At 36.8% G+C, this 14,924-nt stretch overlaps 1 protein-coding gene across 4 annotated transcripts in view; it reads left to right on the top strand.

Annotated features, from left to right (window-relative positions):
* The window catches only part of GRK4 (G protein-coupled receptor kinase 4), a 37,136-nt gene extending 22,956 nt beyond the window's left edge, over positions 1-14,180 (top strand). For 3 of the 4 annotated variants that reach the window (XM_065660259.1, XM_065660281.1, XM_065660271.1), the window contains exons 10-16: positions 3,665-3,702; positions 6,191-6,280; positions 6,833-7,041; positions 7,884-8,021; positions 8,837-8,974; positions 10,213-10,335; positions 11,869-14,180. In XM_065660259.1, coding sequence (XP_065516331.1) covers positions 3,665-3,702; positions 6,191-6,280; positions 6,833-7,041; positions 7,884-8,021; positions 8,837-8,974; positions 10,213-10,335; positions 11,869-11,922 — 790 coding nt within the window. In that variant the 3' untranslated portion in view covers positions 11,923-14,180. Of the gene's footprint in view, positions 1-3,664; positions 3,703-6,190; positions 6,281-6,832; positions 7,042-7,883; positions 8,030-8,836; positions 8,975-10,212; positions 10,336-11,868 lie in introns of those variants that run through there. The other variant, XM_065660291.1, reaches the window with a different exon arrangement.
* The last annotated feature ends 744 nt before the right edge of the window (positions 14,181-14,924 follow it).

Below are 14,924 nucleotides of genomic sequence, written 5' to 3'. Positions count from 1 at the left end.
ACAAAACTGACTGTTTAAAACACAATAAAACAACAACAACAAAAAAACCCAAACAAAACAAAAACACATCCACACCACCCCCAGCCCTTGTGTTTATGCCCAACTTGTTAGCAATTTGCCTACAAGAAGGCTTTCAAACACATATGTCAAATCCTAGTGTTCTCTGTATCTGATTCCAGATCGTGGTTGTGGTTTCTTCTGGAGTGGTCTAAACCGGGTGGTCATGAAAGTCTTCAGTATGTCACCAATTACAGTGATATGTTACCTGATCAAAATTCTGTATCAGGCATATTAATGGAAATGCATTTAAGCAGCAGTTCAGTGATTATATACGATCAGTGAAAGAAGGCTTGGGAAAATTTGCCGTAATTATTTTATTCTTATCAACAAAGTTATGCTGGCAACCTCCAGTCTTACTGGTGTTGGAGGGGAGAACATCATGAAGCACATTTTCATGAATCAGTGAATTATTTACTCCAAATTATGGTAACTAGTATTTCTTGTTTGCCAGGGCAAGAAAACACAGAAGGAATGTTTTTATTTTGCTGTCATTTTGAAAGCATTTAATATTGGTATTTCTGAAATTGGAGCTAGTTCTTTCTCTTGTCACCATCTCTCAAGATCTGTTACTGCATTGGTTCTCCAGTTTTAAAGGAGGAGTTTTAAAGGCTTTTTAGACCAACAGCGTAAGCTGTTAAAAGCGGGCTGCAGTTTTATTCTATACTGTTATGTTTTCTTGAGAACATGTTTTTGTAGCTATCCATCTGTATATTCACAGTGAAGTGTACTGCAGAGGCAGTGGAAGAAGGAAAATTCAGGACTTCTGAGAATAGAAATCCTTGGTACAGAGGGGTATCAGCAGATAGCAGTAAAATCAGTTTATCTTGTCAGTTTGTTCAGTTCTAGAATGGTAGTTTTAATGTAGGCCAGTCATGTTAAAATGTATTCTAAGCTTACTGTGTTTGGGATGTGTCACCGTCAGTAGCAAAATGTCTCATAAGTGGAAAAACTAGGCCTGACTTTCCATTAACACCAGATTTTTATTGTGGGTTTCATCTGTCTTTATTCCAGTCACTACTGACTGTCAAGCAGTGGTGTTAGCGCTGTCAGTAGGACCCTGGAGTCAGTTGTGCCATTTTGTTAGTGGGGAGCAGGTGCAGAGCTGGAAGGAAGGCCCCATGCTGCCCGCCCCATGCTGCCCTGTGAGAGCAATTGAGCCAGTTTGCTTCTTCAATGGGAGCTTGTGAAATTCTCTAACTTGCCATATGTTGCTGACATCAGAAAGATAAGCAAACAGACAGGAACAGCCAGTAGTGGAACTATTCATCCATCTGCTGCATAAAATGTCTCATCATACGGAGAACAAAGTCAGGATTTGCATAAGACAGAGTGGGGAACCAGTGCCTGCTTTCCAAAAGGGACTTAATTGCTGGAGTTCTCCTGCAGGAGTTCACCTGACTCCTCAAGGAGAAGTGTTTTTTACCAAATACCTAGATTTTCCTTATAAACTCATGTAGGTGCTTGTAATGCCACTGAATGTGCCTGGAAAGTTAAAGATCAGTCTCAAAAGACCTCTTGAAGCTGTAGCTGATAAACCCAAGTAGCTCCTTGCCTGCCTTGTGTGTATAGTCAGTCGACATCTTGGCCGTAAAATCCCCTGAAGGTTTTTATCTAGGAATTTCATCAGTAGGAAGGCTGTTGCAAGCTGTAGCACAAACGCACTAGTCATTGTTCAGTCCAGTTTAAACATATGTATTTTTATCCAACTGTTTTGTAATGTACTTTTTAGTTTTGTGAGTTTTGCAGTCCTCCCTGCTTCATAAGGGAAAACTGTCACAAAAGGTTTGACTTTGACATCTGTCATGGTGGATGAAGGAAAAGAGGGAGAAGGCTGATGCCCCAAAGCAAGCATCCTGGAGCTAGAATTTATAGCTGAATGCTTCCAGAACCTGACTTATTTGAGAACTGCTAGGCCTAGAAACAAATAGCGTTAAAGAGATGGCATTTTGGCTGGAAATAGGTTTGACTATTGACCAATCAAAATCATGTCAGAACAGAATTAGCTTCTGTTAAGCAGCAGATGTTGCTAATTAAGCCTTGGGGTTTAGGTTAGGTTTTAATCCGCCACCTTGGAGATAGAACTCTCAACCTTGTTTACTTGAGTTAAATTGAGCATATATTATATGCTTTGAACTAGATGTATTTCTGTGTAAAGTCTGAGCTGAATTTATTGTCTTATTTTTTGGGGGGGTTATTCTTTTCTTTATTCTTATCTCTCCTGGTCTCTCTGGCATTATAATCTCATATTTAACATCAACTGATTAACATTATGGAGACTGTCCAGACTTCAAAGTATTAGAAGAAAAGCATCTTGCTGACATCTTTGTGCAGTTCATGTTATGAAATAATGAAACTTTAAATGAATACACATACTTCAGAGCATGAAGTTATGAATATTTGGGGAAAAAGCATACATATTTCTTGGTTAACAAATGCGGGTGTGTATATTTATCTCTAATTTTGAATATAAATTCTAGAGTTGGTCTTCCTAAAATTGTTTCTTTTACGTTATTCTGCTTGTATATGAATAACTGGGTTTTTTTCACAGCTGTACATATACCCATATACATACATATGTTTTTTAGCAATCTACTCCAATAATAACTGAATCTTTAGCTAAGTACTGATTTTTTGCTTGCCTGTTTCTGGCTTCATGATATTTGGTGGTGGAATAAATCTAAGAGACTGTATTACAGTCTGCATACTTTCTGATGCAAATCATGATTTTATATATATCTCAATATAAATTTATACATATATTTCATGTATATGTATATTTTATGTGTACAAAACCATGTATGTTCTCAGTAGTATCTGCTAGACTATAGATCCTGAAGTAATCTCTGAACAGCTCCTGATTCAGCTTCAGTGACTCTCCAAATTTTCCTTGGGTAGGGAAAAAATCCAAATATCCTATTGAGTTTCTTTTGTTCTTAAAGTAAAAATGTACAAATGTAAAAATGAATTGATTTCTGTTTTAGTATTCCCTGATTCTTGCAAGTGTTAATAGCTAAAAAATATTTTATGTGAAACTTTAGCAGTACAGACTGTCAGAGTTGAAATTGCAAAGAATCCTGACTAAATGAAGTGTCTAGTAAGCTTTAGAAGCTGCATGTCCAAAATAAACGAGTGGAATTTGAATGGATGATACCAAGCCAATACTTAGTCTTGGGAATATTACTCTCTGTTGATATTCTGGAACCGTGGGGTGGAACATAGCAAGGAGTGTGCATCAAACTGCAGCAAGCACTGCAAGCAAGTTTTACCACTGTGGAGTTGTATGGCTGATACTCTTAGGAAAATACCTTTCACTCATAAGCACAAATTTGTGTGCAAGATGGTGGTTCTTTTACATGAAGTTTTTCATCTGTGAAATATGAATTGCAGTTGTTAATATAAATGGAGTAGAAAGTTGGGAAAAATGGATTTTGAGTTCTGCAGTTCTATTTGTATTACGGGTTCTCAACTTCCCAACTTTCTTTGTACATAGATGGAAATGGGAGAAATTATTTTAATCAGAACCAAGAAGTCTGATGTTGCACTTGATGATGACTAATGATTTTGCCTTTGTATAATTCACATTTCTATTCTTTTTACTTTGTAGAGACTTGAAGCCTGAAAATATACTCCTGGATGACTGTGGTAAGTAAAAATTAAAATTAATTTTTAAATTGGGAATTGCAAATCTAATTAAAACTGTGGCAGAAATCAAGGGATTTCTTAATGATAAATGGGATCTGATCGACACATGTTAATTATAATTAGTAAAAAAACCCCTGCCCTTCTGTTTTAGAAAGTAGGGGAAAATACTGGGTCTTTGAGGGATATCAATGATGATGTTTGAGTCAATTTCCCACCTTAAAATGGCTACTTTTCCCCTTCTTTTCCTCTTCCCCCCTGCCCTTGATTTAAGGTGGTCAAAACTTTTATATAGATTTGTTCTCTTTGTCTTTTCTTCACCTATGGAAATGTGATTTGTAAGACACAGTGCTGGAATATTGCTTAGTAAACAATAATGTTTAAGAAATAGAGAAACTTGAAACATCATCATCTTGAAATGATTTAACATTTCAACTAAAACAGATCTGATGGTCACTGATGCATTTGTGGCTGGAAGGAATCACAGAAGTACAAACAGTATGGAGAAATGTTTGTAGTTTTTGTTTGTCAAAAGCCAAATTAATTTTCTTTAATGACTTTGTATGAAACTTATCAGAATCTTTTGAATTCACTATAGAATATGTGCAGCAATTACCTTCTTCTAAGATGGGAATTAATATTACCAGCTTATTTTTGCAATTGCTGAATATTTTAGTTAAAAACCATTTTTGAGATCATTAGCGCAGTATTTTTTTAAAAGTCAGCATGTTCTGACTGATAAAATTTCTAAAGAGGTGATGCTTGGGAGAAGTCACTTTCCAAGACCTAAAGCTTTGCTTAGACATCAAATGCATTCTTTAATTTTTCTCTCCAGCAATGTCTTGCAAAAGCTGAATGCTTCTTTGAGGAAAAAATGTAGCCTTGCAGGACTGCACTAGAATGCTTTCTCTCTGCCAGGGATATTCTGATCTTGTTCCAGAGAGCAGAGGGGACTAATTAGAAAATCGCTTCAGGAGCTCGGGTCCTGCACTTGAAAAAGGGCTTATCAGATGTCAGAGAATGGAAGAGCATCTGAATGTATTTAAAATAGCATTTGCCGCTCAAGAGCATTTGGTTATTTCCAACCAGTATATAGAGTTGCACTTGACTTTCTTCACTCTCCCTCCCCCTTGAATATATATTATATGTAAAGAAGAAATTAATATGCTGTTAACTAACACTGATCCTGCAGAGCTTTTGAATGACAGAGAATATATGCACAAAGGACACTCGGGCAGTTGAATAGGCTACCCAGAGAGGTGATGCAGGGTCCACTCTTGGAGTTTTCCTAGACAAGAATTTAAAAATCCTTGAACACTTGCTTGCTCAGGAGTTTGTACATGAAAACTTCTGAAGTCCCTTCCAGCTGAGTTATTCTGTGAATCTGTGCTGGTTTTGTAAGTGATACTGTTCCTGCCCTTATAACCAGTATTAGAAATAAATATCTTTTCTTTTGTTTTTTTTCTCTTCCTGAACTTTTCTACTAGAGATGATTGTGGCAATTTTCTGTTTTAAAATTGAGTGGCAGCTGTAATTGCCCTTCCTTCTGTCTAGTCTTTTATATTTTAAAGAAAATACCTTATGTGTTTTTGAGTTAGAATCATGTCAGTACAATTCTTTTCTTGAACTATCTTGAATCATTTGCTCTTGAGTCTGTCAAGCAAAGAACTGTATCTGTCCATGGGAATCTAAGGGAGGGTGGATGAACTTACTCCCACTGCCCTTCTTGGACTGTTTCCCTATCATAATAAATCATAGTCTCACACCAGACTACTAGATTAGAGGTAGTAGTGTAAATGTGTGGCAGGAAAGGCAGTCAACTTGGGAAGTTTGGCTAATAAAATGAAATAGAAGCCGTTATCTACACTGGACTGATTCTTGAGAAAGAGAAACCCTAATATTGAATGGACATGTTAGAATACAAATAGTTCTAAGTAGGTTATGGCTAAGCTACTCCTCTTTTGAGGTGGGAAGGCAGATAGCAATTCCAATTTCTTGTGCTAAGCATTATTATTGCTTTGTTAGAAGAAAATCTAACAAAGTTTAGTTGGTTTTCTCAGTACAGGATACAGTTTTCTCATATTTGGAATAAATGGAGTAAATTCTGATGTTGTGATGGGCAGGCATATAGAATGGAAAAATACAAGAGTCTGAGGTATAGATACAGAATTTGAAATGACCAGTCATCATTTCTAGTCGTCCTAGAGTAGCAGCCTCTGCCAAAGCTAGGAATTGGAGTACTTAACAGCAACTTTGTTGTATGAGTTTCAGGAAATCAATTAGATCTGTGCCTCTCTTCCTTTATATATTTAAGGAAGAGTTGAATAATGATAAATCACTCCTTTCTAGTTAAGTTAAATAAACTTGTTTGTGAGTATGTGAATGTTTTGGGGTAGGGTTTTTTTGATGTATACTACATAATTTTTTTGTGTTAAAAGTGATAATACTGTATTATTTGCTGACTATGTATACTTTATTTTAATGTAAATAGGACATATCAGAATTTCAGATCTTGGATTAGCTGTGCAGATTCCAGAAGGAGAAACGGTCCGAGGACGGGTTGGGACTGTTGGTTACATGGGTATGTAAAGTGTCCTTTGCTAGTTATATTTTCTCAGAAAATTTGCTTCTGTGGATATATGAATGACTTGTCCAATGAAATGTTCTGGGCCTGGATTAGTTACTAGACATGGGATGAAATGTTACAATATGCAGTGGTAGATGTTAGTAGTCAATTACTGATAGCCAGTGATAAACTTGAAAACTTAACTCTGGAAATTGTAGTTTTAGGTAGAGCTTTAAGAAAGCATCTCATTCGTTTCTGAGGCTCTAAGAGATTTAGGGTCACAGGTAAGCAGATGAATTACTGTGACAACAGGGTATATTTTCATGCTTTGAAAAAACTTCATTCTCATTTTGTAAATAATACTGATCTTAAGTGTTAAAGAACTCAAGTGCTTCTCTTGGATATAAACAGAGTCTTGACTGTAGAAATGAATGTTTTTTCAAAGTACAAAGGAGTGATGCAGAGGTCTCTGCACAGAGCCGAAAGAGTACCCGAGAGTTTTTCCAATATTCAATTAGTCAATTTAAAGGGAATTGTCATTGGGGTTTCTTTGTTTGTGTTTTGTAGCTCCAGAAGTGCTGAAAAATGAGAAGTACACATTCAGCCCGGATTGGTGGGGTCTCGGGTGCTTGATTTATGAAATGATTGAAGGCCAGTCTCCATTCAGGAAACATAAGGAAAGGGTCAAACGGGATGAAATTGACCGGAGAGTAAAGGAAGACCAGGAAACATATTCTGACAAGTTCTCAGAGGAGGCAAAATCAATCTGCAGGATGGTGGGTGAAGAGACATAGAGGTTTGAAAATTAAATTTCTAATCCTTTTTAAGAGATGAACTACTTTAACGTTTTCCATTCAGAATTTTTCAAAGCTGGAGTTCTAAAATCTTCCTCTGGTTCAGACAGAAGTTTGTGACTGTCCATGAGTTGTTCAGTTATCAAACTCTGAGGATTCAGAATTGTTGTCAAAGGAAGACAGGCTGCATAAATTGGTTTTTCATCATATGAATGAAAAGTTCAGTACTCCTTGGACCACATGTAATTATAGAAGGAGTACACCACCATGCTCATCTTTGATACTGCATGGGCAGAAATGGCATAGTACACTAGTTCCCTTGCCTAAAAGACTCTGTATGAGACGAGCTGTTTTGATCTTGCATGTTCTTAAATTTAATAAGAGGCATGGCTGTACAGAAAGCTTCTAAGTTTTCTTGAGTAGCTTGTGCAAAATACGTGCATTACTTAAGCCCACTGGAAAAAAAAAGTAAATCTATTTCTTGAAAGTAAAGTCTACAGCAAAGTCTGTACTGTAAAAATCTATTCAGTATGGCATCAATTAAAATATGTTTTATATAAGTTTGGGTATAATCTTCAAAGGAGCTGCTTTCAAGGATTCTTTTGCCTACTAAAAGTCTTTTTGCTTCTGGAATGTTGTAGTTTGGATTTCCAGTTCATTTTTATACCATGATAAATTTCACCTAATAAAAAGCCAGGTAAAAAAATAAACATTTTTAAAGACATTGCATATATTTTCTTTTTTTCTTTCTTTCTTTATATTTTATTATGGGTTTGAATCACTGGATCAGTCTTTTTTTCCTTTTTTTTCCCATATCTTTGCAGTTACTTGCTAAAAATCCAGGGGAACGACTGGGTTGCACAGAAGACGGAGCTACTATTGTAAAGCAACATCCAATTTTCAAGAATATTAACTTCAAGAGGCTGGAAGCTAACATGTTAGAACCTCCATTCTTGCCAGATGTAAGTAGGTGAGACAGATTTGATTAGTATCTAAAAAGGCAAGAACTGCAGTAATTCCATGTCAGCAATCATGTGGCTCAAGAGAAACCCTTGAAGTTAGTTAAATTGGCAGGAGAATGCCACTGTTTTCATCACAGAACAGTTAGGCTTGGAAAGAACCCTAAGATCATACAGTTCCAACCGCCTGGCATGGGCAGGGATGCCTCACTGTAGACCATGTTGTCCAAGGCTCTGTCCAGCCTGGCCTTGAACACTGCCAGGGATGGAGCATTTACCACTTCCTTGGGCAAACTGTACCAGTGCCTCACCACCCTCACAGTAAAGAACATCTTCCTTATATCCAAATTTCATTTGAGATGACAAAATGATTTACAATAAATCAGTAAATAACTGATTTCTTAGCCCATGAAAGTCTCCTTCTGTAGCTCAGATGCTGAACAAGTTAAGACTAGCTTTGAACAAATTCCTCTGGAGTTGAAAGGAGGGTGACAGATGATAACTGAATTATGACAACCACGAAGAAACCCAGAGAAGTTGCATGCTGTTTCTGGTTTTGGTATTTCTTTTCTGTTACTTGCAGGATGGATGGAATTGCTCAGGTGCCTTATGAAGGGAGTCTTTTCAGTTTTTGCATTTCTGTAGTAATTTTTGTCATTTTATAGTATTGTGTCATTTGGTGATCAGCAACATGAAATACGTATATATATATGCAGGCATTTTGCTCCCTTTTTGCTCATCTAGGGAAACAAACAAACCAATCCACAAAAAAAACCAACCCCAAAACCTTAATGAAGCAATCTTGTCTTGTACTGCAGCCACGTGCCGTATATTGTAAAGATGTCCTGGACATAGAGCAGTTCTCAACAGTAAAAGGAGTGAACCTGGATACTACAGATGATGACTTCTATTCCAAATTTGTTACGGGTTGTGTCTCAATCCCTTGGCAAAATGAGGTATTATATATTTCATTAAAAACTATTTCCTTAGCACAGCAATATAGAAGATTTATAAGGGATATAATTATATGATTAATTTTCTGTGTAAGATGTAAATAGACGTCTGCTTTAGACTTCTTTGCTGAGTGACTTCCAAGACAAGTTTTTTCCAAAACATAAACGACCTGCTACAAATTTAGATCTATGGTAAATCTGCACAAACAGAATGTCATTTGTCATCATAGATGCAAAATACGGAGCGGTATTTAGCAACAGTATGACCACATTTTCCTTGTTCTATCATGTTATTCAATGCTGCTGTTCATAGGAGGGAATGAATGCTATTCAAAACACTCAAAAGCAAGTATGTTATCCTGCCTGTGTGTCAATAGAGTATCTGAGTGAATGGTAATACAGAACTGCAGATTCACCTTTTCTAAGGTTTCAAAACAAACAGTTCAATACAGCTTGAGGCAGACTTTCTCTTAAAGCTTTTTCATCTGCCTAGTGAGTGAGTATTCTAGTTTTCTGCATAGCATACTAGAATTTTGCTACCTCTGTGTGCAGTTCAGTCTGTATTTAGGAAATGCAAATCTTTTATTTCACAAACACTCAGTAACAATTATTTAAAATTGTAGTTTTTGCTATGAGTGTCTTCCCCATATTATAAGATATTTATAACTTTCTGAAATCAGTATTGTCTTTAACTCTACCCAGAACACCAGAATGATCTTTAAATTACTGTGGTCAGGCATCAGCTACTTTTTCCCCCAGAAGTGCAATTCAACCCCTTGGTAAAAAGTATCCCTTCAGTAGTATGCAGGTAGTATTCTGCACAGAATCATCATTTTTCCTAGTCAATACCATGTTTATTAATAAAGTTCAGTCCAGGGTATAGGGATCCTATATTTGTTAGGCTGACTACTCTGAAATTAGTAGAATAGATGAAAGGAAAATCAATTTCTTGTTCTAAAAACTTCTCATTACTGCTTCATAGGCAGAAGAAATGCCTTACCAGAGCAAGGGGCATCAGAGTACTTACTTGCATGGCAATGCCTTTATTGCTGTTCTTTATTTTGCTGGATGCACAAGGAGAGTTAATGCAGACTTTGTGTCTTCCTTCACAGAGCTCTGCAAGTGGTGTAGTGTGGCTGATGAATTTGTAAGTTGTTAGGAGCCAGGCTGAACAGATAATGCATGGAACTTGTCTGAGAGGCTTGTGTGAATATTTCATTTGTGTTTCATGTGTTTCAAAGATGATTGAAACAGGATGCTTTGAAGATATCAATGCATATGAAACTGACGGTACTGTGTCACCAGACAGAGAGAGGTCTCCTAAACCAAAGAGAGGCTTTTTTCACAGACTTTTTAGTGGAGAGGTAAGGGTATTTCTTTTCTTTCATAAGAAAATTGGCAGTAAGACCTTAAAATCCATTCAGTCTTTTATATTATTTTGTGATAGTCAAAATTAGTTGTTTGCTGAATACTGAAACTAATGAAATCTGGTTTATTATGGCTTTGCCCTGCACTCCATTTCAGAAACAGTAGAAAACTATAGAACTCCAGGAGTTTTTCCTCCCTCAGCATTCTGTCTTCCTCTAGTGTCTGCTAGCTGTTAACTGGGGAGAAGGTAGTGTGTGCTGTTAACAGCTGTGGTATAGATTGTTTTTTCTTAAATATATCAATTTGGGTCTTGCTTCTTATGTATTTTGCCAGTTTCCTATAAAAAGTTCTTGGGAGATGACTTCAGAAATAACTGAGGCCATCTCTGCAAAAACTTAAATAACATTGACTAATGAACTCAGGAGTATGGTGGAGCAATGCAAATCCTGGGACTCAGTCCTTCAGAAAGCTGGGATCCCAATGAAGCATTTTAGTGTATTTAATAAGTAAAAATATCCCCTAAATGAATGAGTGTGATGAAGTGTCATGAAACAAACACTGAAACATCTTAGGTAGTTTAATGCATTTACCAAAACAACATAATACATGTTTACACAACTGATAATGCACAGCCTTCTCTTACAGATATAACTTCTACTCTTTAGTAAACATTTAGAGGTGTATGACTTGAGTATTTACCACCTAAAAGACACGTGGCATATTCTGCTTGTTTTTTGGTCAGGAAAAAGAGGCTATTTGTAAAGGTTTTCAGTTGAAGATGTTGAACACAATTCTGCTTGCTCAGTATGCCTGCACTTTAGAGAGGAATTATCTTGAGAAGCATGAGTGTATTCTAGTAGAGAGCACTTCTGGAGATATGACTCTTGCATTCAAGCAGAAATGGAATTTTAAAATTGCTAGGAGCATACAACAGGGTCGTGTATTAAAATTGCATGATGATATTTTTTGTCATCAGCTGGTAATTCACCTCTCTAAAATGGTACAGTGCTAATGGAATGTATAATAGTACTCTAATTTTTAGTCCACCTTTTCAAATTCACTTTTCCTCCACTTACAGTAATGGAAGAGAAGGAATGGTTAAGTGTACTGATAATGTCACATAGCTGAAATTAAAGCTTGTGTCTTACTGTAGTCCTTTTCCAACTGAATCAGCAGGTTTCAGACTGTCCTGAGATATAGCTGTATGTATTGAGAAAGAGTCCTAAAAAAAAATAATACGGCTTGAGGGCCTTTAGTTGGTTTTGAAGTTGTAAGACTGCAGTTAATTGTCCTGTGAAGTTAAAAGAAGGAAGGAACTTAAGGTTAAATGAAACTTTAATGAGTTGAGATTTGGGGTTGGGTTGTGGTTTCCTTTGATATTCCCAAAGTATTTAGTAAGTATGGAATAAAATGTGCTGGAAAAAGCCATCCACCGCCCTACCCCCAGCCTTTATGTGGCCCATAAAACACACAAACCAATGATAGTGTCAGTTCTGCAGCCAAATTCTCTCTTTTGTCTTCTCTTGCAGGTCTGCTTTAAATCTGATTGCAGTGACGATGAGCAAGAGTCCTCCCGACTTTAAATCATTTTACTCTCATCAGAAAGGATGAGCAAACTTTAAATGTTTTATATCTCTGTAGCAAAGTGTATTATATATATTTTTTATCTGAGTTCAAGGATTTTTGTACATTTGTACTTCATTTGTTTTAAGATGTATATTTTCACTAAAGCTTAATTGTACAAAATGCAATGAGTGCCATTTGAGTGAGTGTGTTTCTGTATGTATTTGATTTACCTTGGTTTTTATTTTTTTTTTATTTTTTCCCCAGTGGAATGAATCTAGAAATACTAAAAGGATTTTAAAGCACAGAGATATCTATGGCATCAATGTAACTTGACTTTGTATGCTATTGGTAAAACTCTTCTGTTCAGGGTCTTTATTAGCAGTTTTTCTTAACAGTAAAATTGCTGTACTGATAAATTCCAGAATTCCGGTATTATCCAGTAGCATGGCAGTGCTATTACCTAATGTATCTCTCAAGCAACTGCTAAGGAAAAAAAGGAATTTGGTGCAGTATGGCCAGCTATTATGGAACTGCTCTTTACTCTCTCACTCTGTAGAATGTCTTTCTGTATTTCTATATATATGGAGAATTCTGAACATTTAGCTTAATCCTGTAACAAACTGTATTTACCCCATTCTTCTTTTCTACCCATCTTACATATCCTCTCTGTACAGTTTCTTGGCATGGACTTTGCAAGTAGACCCATGCCAAAATTCTGGAGCTATATTTTGAGTACTTTGTTGTCTTTACTAAAAGGGTTTATTTTTACCTGCGGGGACACCTTTTTAGTTTTTCCTGTAAATGAAATTGTTTACAACTCCCTGTAGGTTGTTACAGTTTTATAATGGGTTACAAAACAAAGCCTGGGCTCTTGTTACTAACTTCACCTCTGCTTGTTATGTTGGAATGCGCAGTATTATGGGGTTGACAGCGATCACTGCCACTGAGGGAAGAACAAGGTAGTATCAAGTGTCAAATTTAATTATGTAAATAATCTTTCCTTGGAACCTTTAAAAACTTAAACATTAAAACTTGCCTTTAATAATTGCTTGACACAGATGTGGAGCTGGTATTGAAGTTTTAGTTATGCTTACCTGATGTTCATCAGTTTTTGCTGCTTGAAAGCTTGTCAAACTTCCCTTCTTCTGGACTCAAAGTATGCCAGGCTTTCTTTTCATTTTGTAAAATTTCTGGTAAAACTGTTAGTGTGTGTATGAGAATGAATTTAGGGAACACATTAAGAGCCTCTTCTGGTTTCAAAATTGGAGTTAGAGATTTCAGATATAATGGAACACTCTTGGAGTTGGAGACAAGACTTTTATTACATAGCTTGCTCTGTGCTCTGAAGATTTGTCTCCACTTTGTGCGAATGTTTGTTGGTTTTTTTTTCTCTCAAATCTCTAGGGCCCCAACTAGACCACACATGTATTATACACACAGAGCTCCTGATTGTCCCTCTACCTCAAACAGGTTTGTGCTTGTGATCCGCAGACCCACTGCAAAAATCTTAAGCTGCTTCTGAGAAACTTACAAGATACATTTGATGCTCAAGCCTATCATCGGGTTTTAATTCACAGTATTCTGTCTCTAGTGACAAATGCATTAATGGGTTGGACTTTGAATAAAGTTGGAAAACCATTGTGTTACAGAACCCTACTGGGGATGAGGTGGTGTCTATCTGAAATTGTTCCTCTTGGCTACTGTGCCACTAAAATAAGGAATGAGTCTCTCTCTTCCTGTGTTTTCAGTGCAGTTTTCCTGAAGTCTGAAACAGCAGAGGACAGCAAAATGACTTGTAAAAAGTGCAAAGGGAGAAATTGGCAGAGGGAGAAAGAGTCTGAATGAATTACTGGAAGATAGTCTGATGTAATAGTGGGAGGCTTGACAAAAAGAAAAATATCTTAAATAAGGGTGTTGGCTGGAGCCATTATGTGTGAGACAATGAGCTGGCAGAGTCTGACCTGACCCTCTTTATTATGTACCACAGTAACAGAACAACTCTAAAGATGGGAATGGAGAATTGGAGAAATCATCAAGTTTCTCTGATTAAGGGGTTTAATTTTTTAAGATCTTGGGTTTGCTGTTCTGAGGCAAAGGTGACTATTTAAACAGAGGGCATATGGGGTGACAGTATGGATTTTAATACCTGCTTAGAGCAATAATATCTGCTTGATAATTGGGCAAGAATACCATGGACACAAGCTGAGTAATTTTTATGGAGAAATTACAGGAATTGGCTTTAACAAATAAAGAAAACCTGAAAGTCTGCTTACCATGTATTGGAAATTTTCTTTCCATATTGGAGGGGGAGGGATCAGAACTTGAAAAAATCAAATAAAATCAGCTCCTCTATTCTGGAGTGCTGAGGCGTAACGCTCATTATTCCCCAGGCATCTGTGAAGAAAAAAGGCCAGATAAAAGCAACGTTGTTCCTAAGAAATGGTTACTTACACATCCACTCCTTTGGACAAGGAACTCCAGCCATCCAAAAAAGTAGAGGATTTGTTCATTTTTATAAAGATTAATTTAGTTTAATTTAACTTTTTTTTTTTTCTGATGGTCTGGATAATACTATTGTTTTTGAGTAACTCCATGTTTGCAAGACTAGAACATATATTCTATTGCTTGGGGGTGTTTGTAGGGTGTTGGTTGGTTAGTTTTTACCACAATAGGCTCAAGATGGCATTTTTCTGCTATACACCTGTCCCCTTTGGCTATAAAGGAAACCACATAATACTGACTAAATGTCATCTAATGTGAATCCCCTAATGAATTGGAAAGGACGAGAAACTAGAAGGATTAGCAAAACTTGCCTTATATGGTACATGGAGATTAAGGTATTATGGTGTTTAAGGTGACTACCATTGCTGTCATGGTTTAAACTGATCCACACAGCTCGTTCACTCACTCCCCCCTCCCCTTTTTTTTTCCCCTCCCTCTTCCTTTCCTCACTGCCCCCCCCACCCCGCTCCCTGAGGGATGGGGAGGAGAATTGAGGGAATGTAACTCCCATGGGTTG

This window comes from Lathamus discolor, chromosome 1 (genome assembly GCF_037157495.1).
Source record: "Lathamus discolor isolate bLatDis1 chromosome 1, bLatDis1.hap1, whole genome shotgun sequence".
NCBI classification, from domain to species: domain Eukaryota; kingdom Metazoa; phylum Chordata; class Aves; order Psittaciformes; family Psittacidae; genus Lathamus; species Lathamus discolor.
The sequence above is the reverse complement of the archived record's forward strand: the minus strand, read 5'-3'. Positions and strand labels throughout refer to the sequence as shown.